Genomic DNA, 15,342 nt, shown 5'->3' with positions numbered 1-15,342 from the left:
AAAAGGTTATTTATAGATCTTATTGGCTGCAAAATGCAAGGAAAAATATTACATTATAGCATGTAAGTCTGATACAATGGGCATGAAAGTTGCTGTGTTGTGCAATCTGGACTCATAAAGGAAAAAAAATATTAATATTTTCACATCAGTTCAAGGTATAGAAAGATCTGTAAATGTTCCCATTGTCTTTTTATATAAAAGCAGTGAAGCACACTACTACATTTACTCACGCATCTACATGAAGGACCTGTTGCCCAGTTCTGGTGCATGCGGCAGCAATGATGGACTCGGGAAGGCCTAAGAGATAAGAAAAAAAATGCTCTAGTAATTATTGTATTAAAACAAGTGAGTCAAATAGCAGTTGTTTTCAGATAGTTCACCATAAAAAAAGACTTTTATCAATGACTTTCTATTTGTTATCATTTATCTAATATTGAATTGTATAGTTTTATTTTTCGCCTTCTTATATCTTTCTAAAGCAGCTCTGGGGAGGGGGGGTCACCTACACTGTAAATTTTTCTAAATTGATAATTGAGTTTCATTAAAGGCAGGTGTTAGAATTGATACAATAGTTGCTAATATTCCACAGATGTTGCTAAGAAAAGTGTCAACTAATGTATCAAACAGTTCCGAATCTGCACCTCGATTACTGAGCTTCCAGACTGAAACACCAGAGATCGGAACATTAAACTTCAATTTTGGAATAATGATCAAAAAAAAAAATGTAAAGCAATTGAAAAAAGTCTGATGAACAAATAAATATATTTGAAATCAACTATATATTTGATATATATCTGAAATCAACTGCACTGAAAAAAAGTCGGTGAACAACCCCTTGAAGGGAGGTTTCTGCCTTTAAGCGCTTTGAATCTAATGTATATATAGGGGTTATTTATCAAAGGTCAAATTTTAGAGTTTCGTACACCTTGAATGAACTCGAATGAATGTAAAAAACAGGAATCCGTGCAGTCGAGGGAAAAACTCTGATTCTCAAACCATTCAAGTTTCCGGCGAAACCCACCAAAAAAACCAAAAGAACACCAAGAAGGCTGCTGTGCTTGGGGACAGCACAGCAATGTTTCTGGGGCTGCTGCTGCCCCCCCCTTCTGTTCCGTGTTTAAAACCTTAGTGACAGAGAGGGTCAAAGGGGGGACTGCATCCCTATTGCGCTCACTGCTCTAGCAGAGTCAAGTTTCCAGTTTAAAAACTGCGAGTGCAGCTCTTAAAGTTGCAGAGGCGAATATTTGCCGTTCTTGGTAACCAACCGATCGCTGCCATCTGAGGCAAGTTTCTCAAGTTTCATTTTTTTTATTCAAGTGTTTAGAGGTGTAGTGTCTGAATGGGACCTTAACCTGAAGTCCAGATTTGAGGCCAACTCCAATTGTTTGTGGTTTTAAATGGTATAAAAAAGGTATATGATTAAATGCGACAATATGGGAAATGAAGATCCATACATATATGTAATGGATCTTGGAGTTCAACTATAAACTACAGTATAAGAAAAGGCAAATATGACAATGAATGTGTATATCATTTTTTTAGGGTTAGCTTTAAAGGAATTGTTCAGTGTAAAAATTAAACATGGTAAATAGATAGGCTTCAAAATAAAAAAAAAAAATGTTTTTATATAGTTAGCCAAAAAATTAATCTATAGACTGTTGTGAACAGATGTCTAATCTAATGGCCGGAACACAACTCCCTCTTTTGTATCTCTCTAACCTGTTACCAGTCAGTAACCAATCAGTGTCAGAGCTGCAAAGCAAAAAGTAATGTTCTGGCTTTTACATTAGACATCTGCTCAATCCAGCTTTAAAGGAGACATTGTATATAACCTTCATATTCAGATATATTACTGATCCTTCCTCAAAACATGTAATGATGCAGAAAGAAAAACATTTTGAAAGCATTTTACCTCCTAAAACTGTCATTATATCAGAGCTGCAGAGAGATGTTTAAAGGTCAGAAGCTAGGCTGAAATGAAGAGTGGGAGTGTCTCTTCAATCTCCCACAGGAAGTGGTCACAGCACTGACTGACAGGCTGCAATCTGTAGCTGTAGCTGTAGCAGCCAAACTCCTCCCCTCCCACCCTCTGTCCTGTGTTCCCAGCCTGCACATAACTGTCTTATGCTGCTGCCTGATAATTCACTTGTAACAATATACCTTAAATGTTCAACATAAAAAAATAGTTTACAGTTTAACACAAACTGTAAATAATGTAATAGTAATATTTTCTTTAATTTAAAGTACAACAGTATGCTCCTGTGTTCCACAGGAAATAGGCATCAGTCACAAATGTACATGTCCAGCTGGACATAATCTATAGTCCATAATACATTGTTATGCACTATGCAACTCCCTGCCTCTATTAAATTATAAAAAGTTATAAATTATAAAAGTTACATTAGTGTACATTACAAACAGTGTACATTAGTATTTACGGTTATGCTGTAGGTTTGTTTCCCTGCATATTGATATATGATCAGGTGCAGGGAGTTGCAAGGGAATAAATGCAGCAGTTCTGGTATAATTTATGTTTACTTGCAGGGAGTAGCAAGGCTTCCAGCTTTTCTGGGACAATTTAAGATCAGGTGCTGTGTGTTGCAAGAGAAAATGCAGCTGTTGTGAAACAGTTTATGGTCAGGCACAGGGAGTTGCAAGGGAATACATGCAACTGTTCTGAAACAATTTATGGTCAGGTGCAGGGAGTTGCAAGGTAAAATACAGCTGTTCTGGAACAATTTCTGTTTAGGTGCAGGGAGTTACAAGGGAATTAATACAACTGTTCTGGAACAATTTATGATCAGGTGCAGGGAGTTGCAATGTAAAAATGCAGCTGTTATGCAACAATTAATATTTAGGTTCAGGGAGTTGAAAGAGAATACACGCAGCTGTTCTGAAACAATTTATGATCAGGTGCAGGGAGTTGCAAGGTAAAAATACAGCTGTTATGGAACAATTAAATTTAGGTTCAGGGAGTTGAAAGGGAATAAATGCAGCTGATGTTCTGGAATTGTATAACATATAATAACAGATGCAACACAATATTGCATAGAAAGTGACTGATATTTACACTAACTGCTGATACACATTGCCCCCAGAAAAGAATAAAATACTTTTAGTAGCAGATTATGTTTTATTTATATAGAAGCTTGCTTTTCTTTTTTTTCCCCCCAATTATTGCAGGGCAAGGGAAAGGAACAAGCAGTGTAGGGGGAGGAGAGAGGAAAACAAACAAAGTGCAGGGAGGGGTTAAATGAACAGGGCAGAGATGGAGAGAAAGGAGCAGTTCAGGGAAGGGAAAACAAGCAGTAAGAGTTAACAGATGTCTGCAGGGAAGGAATGACACCACAAACACGCCCACTCCTCCCTCACTGGCTGCTGCTTTGTACTTTTGGCAGAAAGAGCTGGTGGTTGCAGAGATGGTGGAAAGTCTTGGACAGGAAGTTGCAAAGGGGGAGGGCTGAGCACAGTTTTCAAGCTAATACAGACATTTTTAACAAAGGTATTAAAATAAAAATGATTTCTTCTATTTTACATGGTTTATTGTATTGTGAAAATGTATGCTATACATTCCCTTTAATAGCTGACATGTTTGGCTAACTGATTATATTAAAAACATTTTTTATTTCGCACAGCCTGTTTACCCAGTTTTTATTTTTAGACTGAACCGTTTCTTTAATAACAGAAAGTGTGATAACCTCTGCTCTAGAACAAAATAATAGTCTGTTGCTTTCAGGTGAACTTTTTTTTTTAACAAGAGGCAGATTTTGTAATGATTGAAAAGTTGAAATTTGTCCTCCCTTTCCACACCCACCTGCCAATGACTGGGAATGAAATCACAGCCATCACAAACTCCGCTTTCAAATCCTGACAAGTATTTCCCAAACTGTGAAATGATCTATATATTACTTGACAGGAATCTACCCAGAACAACCCCCTTAACTTGCTCCGGTAAAGAAAGCGGATGGTAGTTCACTTGAGAATCCCACTGCCAACTGAAAATGAGAAGCCATTCATTTCTTTAAAAGCAAAGACAGAAAACACTTTGCTGCTGCTTTCGTTTTCAATTTAATCAAATAAAATTTCCTTTTGTTTTGTGTGATAAATTTTCAAAACTGTATTGGAATCAGAAATTGATTTTCCCTCTACCACTGTACTTACAATATAAACATAAAATAAACGACTTACACAAGTCCTGCCCTATCAAATAATAAATAAAATATTCCCTTGACAGGCCTCTGATGACCTGGCAAAGCCCGAGTGCTTTCAGCCAAAATCATATGAAACCATAAATCATTCTCTACTTTATAGAACATTTCAAAATGGATTCCTGCATTCTACCTTGAAAGTCATTTCATGTGTTATTTATAACCACTGAACATCAGAAAGGAAAGAAAATTGCATAGGTCTAGAAAATTTACTGTGACTGCATTTATAAAGAATAACTCCTTCCTAGGAAAAGAAATTATACTGAATTACCAGCAGGTAGTGGTGGCAGAGACAACACCCGGTAATGCACATTATATTTCCCCTCTGAGAGCTGTATGGTGTAGCAATAATATCCTATTCTATAATGCAGCCCCTGTAAGTACCTACAATACTGGCAGTTATAGGTGCTGTATGTTTAATCGATAAGGTGCCTTTTCCTTTAACTTCATATGTCCCATGGGCATAGCACTGCACCCTACTTGCCCCCTTTCATTTAGCATCACAGATGCTAGAAGAACTTAGAATTGATTTGACCTATATTAGGCATGTCACATTTATCCAAATGGAACAGGTATGGCATCTATTATTCAGAAACCCATTATCCAGAAAGATCCAAAATATGGGAATGCCATTTCCCATAAAGTAAACAAACAATTTGAACGTTGAACTTGAACTTGCTTTTTCTCAAACCTTGTAGCTGATGGTTTCTAGCAGAAATTAATGCTGATGGCAGAACAATCCTATTGGGATTTTAATCTTTAAATGTTTTTTAATGGCCTTAAAGGAACAGTTCAGTGTAAAAATAAAAACTGGGTAATAGTTAGGCTGTGCAAAATAAAAATGTATCTAATATAGATAGCCACAATTTTAATCTATAACATACATGAAAAAGAATGAAGACCAATTGAAAAGTTGCTAGTAATATGAGATTTTATAAGATACTAAAAGTTAACTTAAATGCGAACAACCCCTTTAAGCATAAATCACATCCTTATTATATTACAACAAATGTTTATTGATTCACTGTATGAAGAGCAACTTCTTTCAAGTGCCTAGTGCTTTATATTCCCAGATTAAGTACTTCTCAATTGTTTGACTGGCAAATGACTCAAGGTTGGTCTATGTTGTCTAAAGTGTGACAATCTTGACTTAAAGTAGATGGTGTAAGAGAAAATGTTTTTTCTAAATAGGAAATACCTATATCTGTGTAAATTATGCTGTTATTGCAGGATCCTCCTTTACTATAACATGGTTTATAAAGTCTGATTTTTGTCATAATCTGGATGATAACAAAAGCCTTTAAAGGAATAGTTCAGTGTGAAAATAAAACCTGGGTAAATATATAGGCTGTGCAAAATAAAAAATGTTTCTAATATAGTTAGTTAGCCAAAAAGTAATACAGTATATAAAGGCTGGAGTGAACAGATATCTAATAAAACAGCCAGAATCCAACTTCCTGCTTTTCAGTTCTATAAGTGAGTTAGTCAGCGACTTGAAGGGGGGCCACATGGTACATATCTGTTCAGTGAGTTTGTAATTGATCCTCAGCATTCAGCTCAGATTCAAAAGCAACAGATATGACCCATGTGGCCCCCCCTCAAGTCTCTGATTGGTTACTGCCTGGTAACCAATCAGTGGAAACCAAGAGAGCTGAAAAGCAGGAAGTAGTGTTCTGGCTATTATAGTATAAAGTCAATCCAGCCTTTATACATTACATTTTTGGCTAACTAACTATATTAGAAACCTTTTTTATTTTGCACAGCCTATATATTTACCCAGTTTTTATTTTTACACTGAACAATTCCTTTAAAGGGGTTGTTCATCTTTGAGCTAACTTGTATTATGATGCCGAGAGTGATATTCTGAGACAATTTGCAATTGATTTTCATTTTTTATTATTTGTAGTGTTTGAGTTATTTAGCTTTTTATTCAGCAGTTCTCCAGTTTGCAATTTCATCAATCTGGTTGCTAGGGTTCAAATGAGCCTGGCAACCATCCATTAATTTAAACAAGAGACTGCAATATGAACAAGAGAGGGACAGAATAGAAGAATGAATAATAAAAAACAGCAATAACAATAAATGTCTAGCTTTACAGAACATTTATTTTATATGGGGTCAGTGACCCCATTTAAAAGACTCAGAAGAAGACACATAAATAAAAAACTTTTAAAATTGAGTTGCTTAGTTGTCCATTCTATAATATACTAATAGTTAATTTGAAGATGAACAACCCATTTAAATCAGTTGCCGCCTTCAAGGGGTAGTTCAGCTTCCAAACACTTTTTCAGTTGAGTTAGTTTTAAATTAAATTAAATCCTTTTTTTCATTTACTTTCCATTTTTTAATTTTTAAAGTTTTTCCAAATTCTAAGTTTAATGTCCCTTTCTCTAGTGTTTTGATCTGGCAGCTCAGTAATTCAAATGCAGATCCTGAACTGTTACAATTTTGCAACATTTAATTGATACATTTCTCAGCAGCATCTGTGGAGTATTAGCAATTATTGTATCCATTCTAACAGCTGCCTTTAATGAAACTCAGTGATTCTGCTCAGCAGGGACAAAGATAAGAAATGCATCCACTAAATGTATCAATTTAGAACAGTTTAGCGAGTCAGCGACCCCCCTTCCCAGAGCTGCTTCAGAATGGTGAAAAATTAGACTTACACTTCAATATTAGGAAAACTATAACACATAGAAAATAGAAAGTAAATGGAAAAAGTCTTTTTTTCTGGTGAACTATCTGAAACCAACTGAACGAAAAAAAAGTGTTGGATGGTGAACAACCCATTTAAGTCAGACTTATAGCAGAAATGATTACCCCCTGCAGGTAAACATAAGAGAAATCATTAGCCAAAGATCACTGGCCTACAGAACCTACCTGTAAATATGTCTTGAAAATACACCACAACAGGCACACATAAATAAAGCCTTATGTGGTTATGTAAAGTCTTTAAGTGACATGTTAGAGTAAACAACTTTTTTTTTACTAAAACTGTATTCCAGAGCTAGCCATTTATTTTTATCATTGTAAAAATCAATGTGTAAAAATGGACTTTCGGCAAATGAAAAATCAGCTGCTGAAATGAAGATTTAACTTGAAACTACTTCTTAGTCTGAAGTCATAAACAGCCTATCGACAACTATAGAGGATAAATATATCTTCCTTTATGAGTACGGTGAGTTTGAAGCACTCCCTAATGTGCTATTAGGAATTATTAATGGAGATACTTTTTTCTCTTCTACCTAAGTGCAGAATTGCTGGCCTGATGTATCTTTTCTACATTTTTCATTGATGGGAGAAATACCAGTGGCCTTTATAAATTATAATGCAATGCTTTTTACCACCCATCTAAATTAGCCATGGGAAGAACACATTTACCTAAACTGGCTGTGCCATTGTCAGATACAAGAACATTGTTAGGAGATATATTAACCTACTTTTAATGCTTCCATTTATTTAAAAACAGACAGTCCCAATAAACATCTCTCCAAAACACAGCACTTGCTTTTTTTGCTGGCAAGTTTTTATTGTTTTCTAATGGAACAGAACCTCTTTTTCTACTTAATTACACATAAAAAAGTAACCTACATAAGTTAAAGGGGTTGTTCACGTTTCAGTTAACTTTTAGTATGATGTAGACAGGGATATTCTGAGATAATTGGTTTTCATTATTTGTGGTTTTTGCATTATTTAGCAGCACTCCAGTTTGCTATTTCAGCCATCTGATTGCAAGGGTTCAAATTATCCTAGCAACCATGCATTGATATGAATAAGAGACTGGAATATGGATAGGAGAGGCCTGAATAGAAAGATAAGTAATAAACAGTAGCAATAATAATAAATGTGTAGCCTTACAGAGTAATTTGATTTTTAGATGCAGTCAGTGACCCCCCCATTTGAAAGATGGAAAAAGTCAGAAGAAAAGGGAAAATAATAAATAATAATAATAATGAAGAGCTAATTGAAAAGTTGCTTAGAATGAGCCATTCTATAACATATTAAAAGTTAACTTAAAGGTGAACCACCCCTTTAACAATGCCCTGGAAAGAACTGTTATAATCGTATGGTAGTTATGTAGCATTACAACCATTTTCTATTTTAGTTGTAACTCTACCACAAAATGATATGAACAAACAAAAATCAAAGATGGACAATAAACATACCAATATAGTAATGATTTCAACATGTCTGGGTGAATAAATGGTGATGCAAGGCAAAGCTGTAATAGTATCTCACTGGTTGGTCGTGAGCATATTAACCATTTATGCCACATCTTGGGTAACAGCAAAAGCACAAGCAGGTGTTTAAGTATTTGTATCAGTGAGCAGGTGGCCTATAGGTAAATCTCATTAGCTCAAAATCAGTGCCCTAGATGTGTGGTAGTTGTGATAAATACAGTATACACATACATGCTTGTTGGGACATGCCATCTGATTAGTTAGTACCCAAAAGTACGTTATACTTGTCAAACGTAATCAGTAATCAGCTTGAGCTATGAAACACATTACTGGAACAACTGGTAAATTCTGAAAGGATAGCAGCTGTGTGTGGGGGGGGGTGTGTGTGTGTGTGTGTGTGTGTGTGTGTGTGTGTGTATATATATATACACATACATACATACATACATACACACACACTGACTGTTACATATGTTAATTGGTGAAAATGTATCAACTGATGTAGCAAACTCAAACAGATTACAGAGCCAACAAACATGTCGCTTACTGAGTAAATTTATAGAGTACATTTAGAGGCCCATTTATCAAAGGTAGAATTTCGAATTCATGTGAATTTTGTTCAATTGAACTGGGAGTTTATTATGTAAGAAAGAAAATGGCTAATATTCGATCTAATGGTTCCAATCCAAAATTTCTAATTCAATTCGTATGAATCGAGTTTTTTATGTCAGGAAGGATATTAACATCTCCCAATGGCTTAACAGACCTTTGACATTGACTTGTATATGAACTCAGCAGGTTTTAGGTGGCAAATATTCAAATTAGGACTGTTTCCATGGTCGAAGTGTGATAAATCTCACATTCAAATTTACAATGAAATAGGGGGATTCAAATTCGAATGTGTGAATTTTGACATTCGAAAGTTCGAATTCGAAATTACTATTCGATCCTTGATAAATCTTAACTGTATTGTTATATTTACATTGTATAATTATCTTTCTAATAGCCTTCTACTATTCATCATACAGTCTCGAACAATCCACTGCCTTGTTACTAGGGGCAGATTGGACCCAAGCAACCAGAAAGCTGCTAAGCTGGAGAACTGCTGAACACTGTGCTAAAAAAGCACACAAAATAAAAAATTAAAACTAATTGCAAATTGTAAAGAGTGACTGACGTTTATCAGAGCACAAGTCACATGACTGGGAAAATGACAATATCTCTAGCCCCATGTCAGATTTCAAACTTAAATATAAAAGAATCTGTTGGCTCTTTTGAAAAATTTATTTCAGTGCAGAATTCTGCTAGAGCTGCACTATTAACTGATACATTTTGAAAAAAAAAATGTTTTCCCATGACAGTATCCCTTTAAGTCACTCTTGGTTCTACCCTTTTCATTTTTAGAAATTCCTCCCAAATATTATAATTACTGTCAGTGTGAAGTGCATTTAGGTTGCCAAGGAAGCTGCAAGTTAAGTCAGTTTGGGAGACTGAGAAGGAAAACATAAATCCTTAAATTACCACTAGAGGATATTTTAAGGTGATCACCCAAAAATGGGACTTGTCACCCCAAGAAATATTTCAAAAACTATCTATCTATCTATCTATCTATCTATCTATCTATCTATCTATCTATCATGTTAGTTGAGCAAAATATACTTTAGTTACATTATATAAATTATGTAAATGCTATCTCCTTCAGGCTTGAAATTCACAATCACAGCAAATAGGCAGGTACCATTTTGTGGACATTGTTATTAAGGCAAGTTATGTATCACCCCAAAATCTTGTGTATGCACCAGAAAGAGGGATCAATGTTCATAACCATTCACAGGCTACATAACATATGAAGGGAGGGGAAATATGAGGAGTGCCATGATAGCTAGGAAATGCTAAATTGAAAGTTAAAGTAATTGCTACCCCCCCCCCCTCTATGCCTGAGGCATAGAGACGGGGCAGGAAATATACGATTGAAAGCTCAGGTTTGTATATACACGGGGTCCCTCAGGGCTCGGTATTGGGTCCACTTTTATTGAATTTGTTTATTAATGACTTAGGGGAGGGTATTGTAAGTAATGTATCAGTGTTTGCAGATGACACAAAACTATCCAGCCCAATTAATTCCATCCAGGACGTGGCATCCTTGCAACACGATCTTGACAAACTGGCAATCTGGGCAGCTAAGTGGCAAATGAGATTCATTGTTGATAAATGTAAAGTCATGCACCTGCGATGTAAAATGTACAAGCCACTTATATATGATAAACTTGGCTGTAGCAAGCAATGCCTGTCAGCAGCATCAAGGGCAAATAAGGTCTTGAGCTGTATTAAAAGGGGCATAAATTTACAGGATGAAGGGTCATTCTTCCACTTTATAGAGCACCGGTAAGGCCCCATCTAGAATATGTCGTACAGTTTTGGTCTCCGTCTCTCTTCTGGAGAAGAGGCGTTTAAGGGGTGATATGATATCTATGTATAAATATATAAGGGGATCAATCTCTCTAATGCTTTATTTACCAGTAGGTCTTTCCAGCTGACACGAGGTCACCCATTCCGATTAGAAGAAAAGTGTTTTCGCCGAAATATTGGGAAGGAGTTTTTTACAGTGAGAGCTATGAAGATGTGGAATTCTCTCCCTGAATCAGTTGTACAGGCTGATACATTAGATAGCTTTAAGAAGGGGTTGGATGGATTTTTAGCAAGTGAGGGAATACAGGGTTATGGGAGATAGCTCATAGTACAAGTTGATCCAGGGACTAGTCCGATTGCCATTTTGGAGTCAGGAAGGAATGTTTTCCCCCCTCTGAGGAAAAATGGAGAGGTTTCAGATGGGGTTTTTTGCCTTCCTCAAGATCAACTGGCAGTTAGGCAGGTTAAAAAAAAAAGTTCAGCTGGTTTCAGATAGTTCACCAGAAATAAAGACTTCCCCAATTACTTTCTCTTTTCTATTTGTTTTTATAATATTGAAGTGTAAAGTGCCATTTTTCACCTTCTAAAGCAGATCTGGGATGGGGGGGAGTTCACTGACTCTCTAAACTGTTCTAAATTGATACATTTAGTGGATACATTTCTTTCTTTGTCCCTGCTGAGCAGAATCTCTGGGTTTAAGAATTGATACAATAGTTGCGAATATTCCAGAGATGCTGCTAAGAAATGTATCGACTAAATGTTGCCAAATTGTAACAGTTTAGAGTCGCGCCTGAATTACCGAGCTGCCAGATTGAAACACAAGAGACAGGGACATTAAACTTTCAACTTGGATTTTGGAAAAACAAAAAAAATAAAAGATGGAAAGCAATTAAAAAAGTCTTTATTTTTATTGTGTATGCACCATAATCGGGAACTTAATTCTCATGTGCAGTCCCCTATATAATTACAGAGTGTGAGGGGGAATGTGAGAAGTGCAGTGATGTGTAGGAAGTGCTAAATGCAAAGTGAAAGTAATTGACTGCCCCACCTAGATGCCTCAGGCATGGAGGCGGGGCAGATAATATTTGATTGACAGCTCACATATTTAAACACCTTTATAACAAGTATGGATGTTTTAATGAAAAAAAGTATTTAGTTGCCATGTTTAATTCGCAAAGGACTTTGATTATACAGCCTTTTATGTCTAGTGACAAGTCCACTTTAAGCAACTTATTAATAAACATTTTCAATGGTTCCAGTGTTATTTGTACATGTAATTAGAGCAGTTTCTGTCTGTTACAATACCCGCTTCTCCTTTTGCAATATTGTATCGGTAGTCAGCTCTACTCTAGCCATGACTCCGTTTCCCATGATACATTGCAGGCCATGTGATAATTAAAGAAAGCCCCTCAAAGGTCTGCAGGGCATCGTGGGAACAGGACTCTAGTCTGGAGGAGAATAAATAGCTCCTGGCATAGGACAGACAAATGCGGCTTTTATTTTCACTTACAAATAATAACTATCAATTCATATATATTGGGAAGGTGGTTTAGAATTACATTTGCTTTCATTATGCAGGAGGGCATCCCCATTAAAGCACCATTTGTTAGAATGTCCTGCAACACTGTTCATAAATTGTGCTACATGTTTATTAACTGAATGAAAGCATAGTGAACTCTTCTTGGACCTTCTTCTAATCTTAGGTTTCTTGCAAAACCCAAGGTAACAAGTAACACACAAGGCAAACTATATCCAGGTAAAACTGAGATTTTGCTTACATAGAGGGCTGCAACTTAATAGGAAGGGTATAGGCTACCCGAGAGTCGCATAAACATAGCAACCTATGAACCATTTCACTGCATTCGAACCAATAATCATGACAGATCCAGCCAGCTGCTGAGCCACGCCCCCTATCCCCCCGAAGAAGCAGGCTGTAATTTAAGCACCGAGGGTCCCACATTCCTATGATTCTCTGCCCCCGACCCACCGCAGTAATCATTAAATCGTACCAGTTCCGAGGATGACAACATCAAACTCCGTAGGCAGATCGTCCGCCATCCTGAAGGGATGCTGTCATGTGACAGGTGTGTACCGGAAGTGACGCCTATTGTAGCCAATACAAACGTGGTTAAGGAAGCCATAATTGTTCCGGGCAAATGTCGCACTGCTTCCAGCAACTGCATTGACGCACGTATCTCATTCTGATTTTTAAACACATAAGTTAAAAAATATATATATACCACGATTATTTATCACTCTGATTTTATAATAACAATACACCAAACGTCTCTATGCTCGCTTTGTGCCCAAAACCAATGTATTCTGTTTTAGTAAAAAAGGTGCAAAGTAAAGAACACTTGCAAACCCTGAAAGAAAGTAACAGTTGCCTTGAGCAGGCATTATTTCCAGGGCTGGGCTTATATGGTGTTTCATCTAATTACTTGCTATTAATGAATGGCACAATAAAACTATTTTTGCTTCATGATTTTCCTGGCAAGAAATATGACCTAGTTCATACCCTCATTGATTCCACAAAAATGGATGAAAATTTGCTCTACTTCACCAATGTGGACACTGATTTGCTTCTCATGTTGAAGTGTACAGACAGTACTCAGTCAGGGGCTGCATAATACATCTTGGGGCATAACTTGTTAGGTAGTGGGCAGGCCCGGACTGAGAATTAAAAAAGGCCCTTGCATTTCAGGTACACAGAGGCCCAATCAGCCCACAAAGAGGCCCAAACAGCCCCCACCAGACCACTAAATACTGACTTTCAATGGGACCTTATAGAAGCCCCTCTGGCATTTGCCAGAACCCACAGATTGCCAGTCCGGGCCTGGTAGTGGGACCCTCCAAATAACTTTTTGGCCAGGCCCTTGTGTGTGCTATATAAAAGTTTGACTAAACGTTTTTCAATGACAAAAAGGTTGAACTTGATGATATGTGCTTATTTTGTATGACACCTACTAAGATACAAACTCTCAGATCTCCAGAGGCCTGTGCAATCGATCCTGTGACATGAGAATAACACAGCTGTATTTTGGGTTGTGACCTCTTATAATGATTCCTACCAGTTGACCAGTGCTTCCGGCATTATGGGGCAGGCCTCTGACATCATAGTGATGTCACTAATCTATTATCTGCAATGCAAACCTGTATTTTTTTTCTCCTTTTATAGCTTGAAAGCCCCCCCCCCTCATGGCTGCACAACATTATAGTATTGTTATAATAGTATTTCTGAAGCAAACACACAACTTTTACATTAAAACGTACATTTTTCGTATTACTGTGCCTTTAACCAGTCATGGGTGGTTATTTCTTTCCATTTATATTCACTTGACATTTTTTAAATTGGGGCTTTTATAGCACCAGATTGAATTTGGAATGTATATACTTCCCTATCTGATTATCTGTTTGTAATAATCCCCAATAAGTATTTAGTATTGCCTTGTAACTGTCCCCAGCTTGTATGGTACATCATAAACTGTATTCTAGTGTCCTACTGTATTACTCTCTTGTTATACAGCATCCTTTGCCCTGACATAAGCTTTATGAATCCTCTTAACTTTTAAACTTAACTCACTTGCATGCACTGCAAATTCCTCAGTTTGTGAACAGTTACATTTTATCCTTAAAAATCAAGGGAGTGCGTACTCTCTGCCCATAATAACGTATTAGTTGCTGAAGCCTAGTCTAGTATCTATATATACCTGAAACTCTTTGCAAATTCATATGTAATTTACAGATAACCTTTGACTGGATGTGGATTAAATATAAATGATAGATAATACCTTCTGTAAAAACCCACTTCAAGTTAAGTTTTACTTGTTATAGAATGACTAATTCTAAGCAATGTTTAAATTGGTCGTCATTATTTATTTTGTATAGTTTTTGCATTATTTGCCTTCTTCTTCTGACTTTTTCCAGCTTTCAAATGGGGGTCATTGACCCCATCTAAAAACAATTGCTCTATAAAGCTATACATTTATTGTTAATTATATTTTTTTATTACTCATCTTTCTTTTCAGACTGTCTCCTACTCATATTCCAGTCTCTTCTTCATATCAATGCAGGGTTGTTAGGGTAATTGGGACCCTAGCAATCAGGGCTGAAATTGCAAACAGTAGAGCTGCTAAATAAAAAGCGAAATAACTCAAAATCTACAAATAATAAAAAATTAAAACCAATTGCAAATTGTTTCAGAATATAACTCTCTACATAATACTCAAAGTTAACTCAAAGGTGAACAACCCCTTTAAGTTCTTATTGAACATCACTTATCAAGCTCTCTTTCAAGTAGCAATTGTGTTCCTTATTATTCAGTTGATGCCTAACCTCTCATACAAAAGGGCATAAATATACATCCGCAAGTGCAGTGAGCAAATCTACAGTGCAATGTTCGTACAATGCAGAGTTTTTTCCTCAGAATCCTAGTGTCATTACGATCACAAGAAGGTGAACCATGCTGAGACAAAATCAGTAATTTGAAACTTTTTCAGTATTTAATCCCTTACTACCCCCTCGAAAATCTTTCTCTTAACCAA

At 36.4% G+C, this 15,342-nt stretch overlaps 1 protein-coding gene across 1 annotated transcript in view; it reads right to left on the bottom strand.

Annotated features, from left to right (window-relative positions):
• chm.L (choroideremia (Rab escort protein 1) L homeolog) overlaps positions 1–12,865 on the bottom strand; it is an 80,575-nt gene extending 67,710 nt beyond the window's left edge. Inside the window, 2 exon segments of the mRNA NM_001090193.1 lie at positions 231–297; positions 12,808–12,865. Of these exon segments, the coding sequence (NP_001083662.1) occupies positions 231–297; positions 12,808–12,856 (116 nt within the window). The 5' untranslated portion in view covers positions 12,857–12,865.
• Positions 12,866–15,342: the final 2,477 nt, after the last annotated feature.

Source organism: Xenopus laevis, chromosome 8L, assembly GCF_017654675.1.
Source record: "Xenopus laevis strain J_2021 chromosome 8L, Xenopus_laevis_v10.1, whole genome shotgun sequence".
Taxonomy (NCBI): domain Eukaryota; kingdom Metazoa; phylum Chordata; class Amphibia; order Anura; family Pipidae; genus Xenopus; species Xenopus laevis.
The sequence above is the reverse complement of the archived record's forward strand: the minus strand, read 5'-3'. Positions and strand labels throughout refer to the sequence as shown.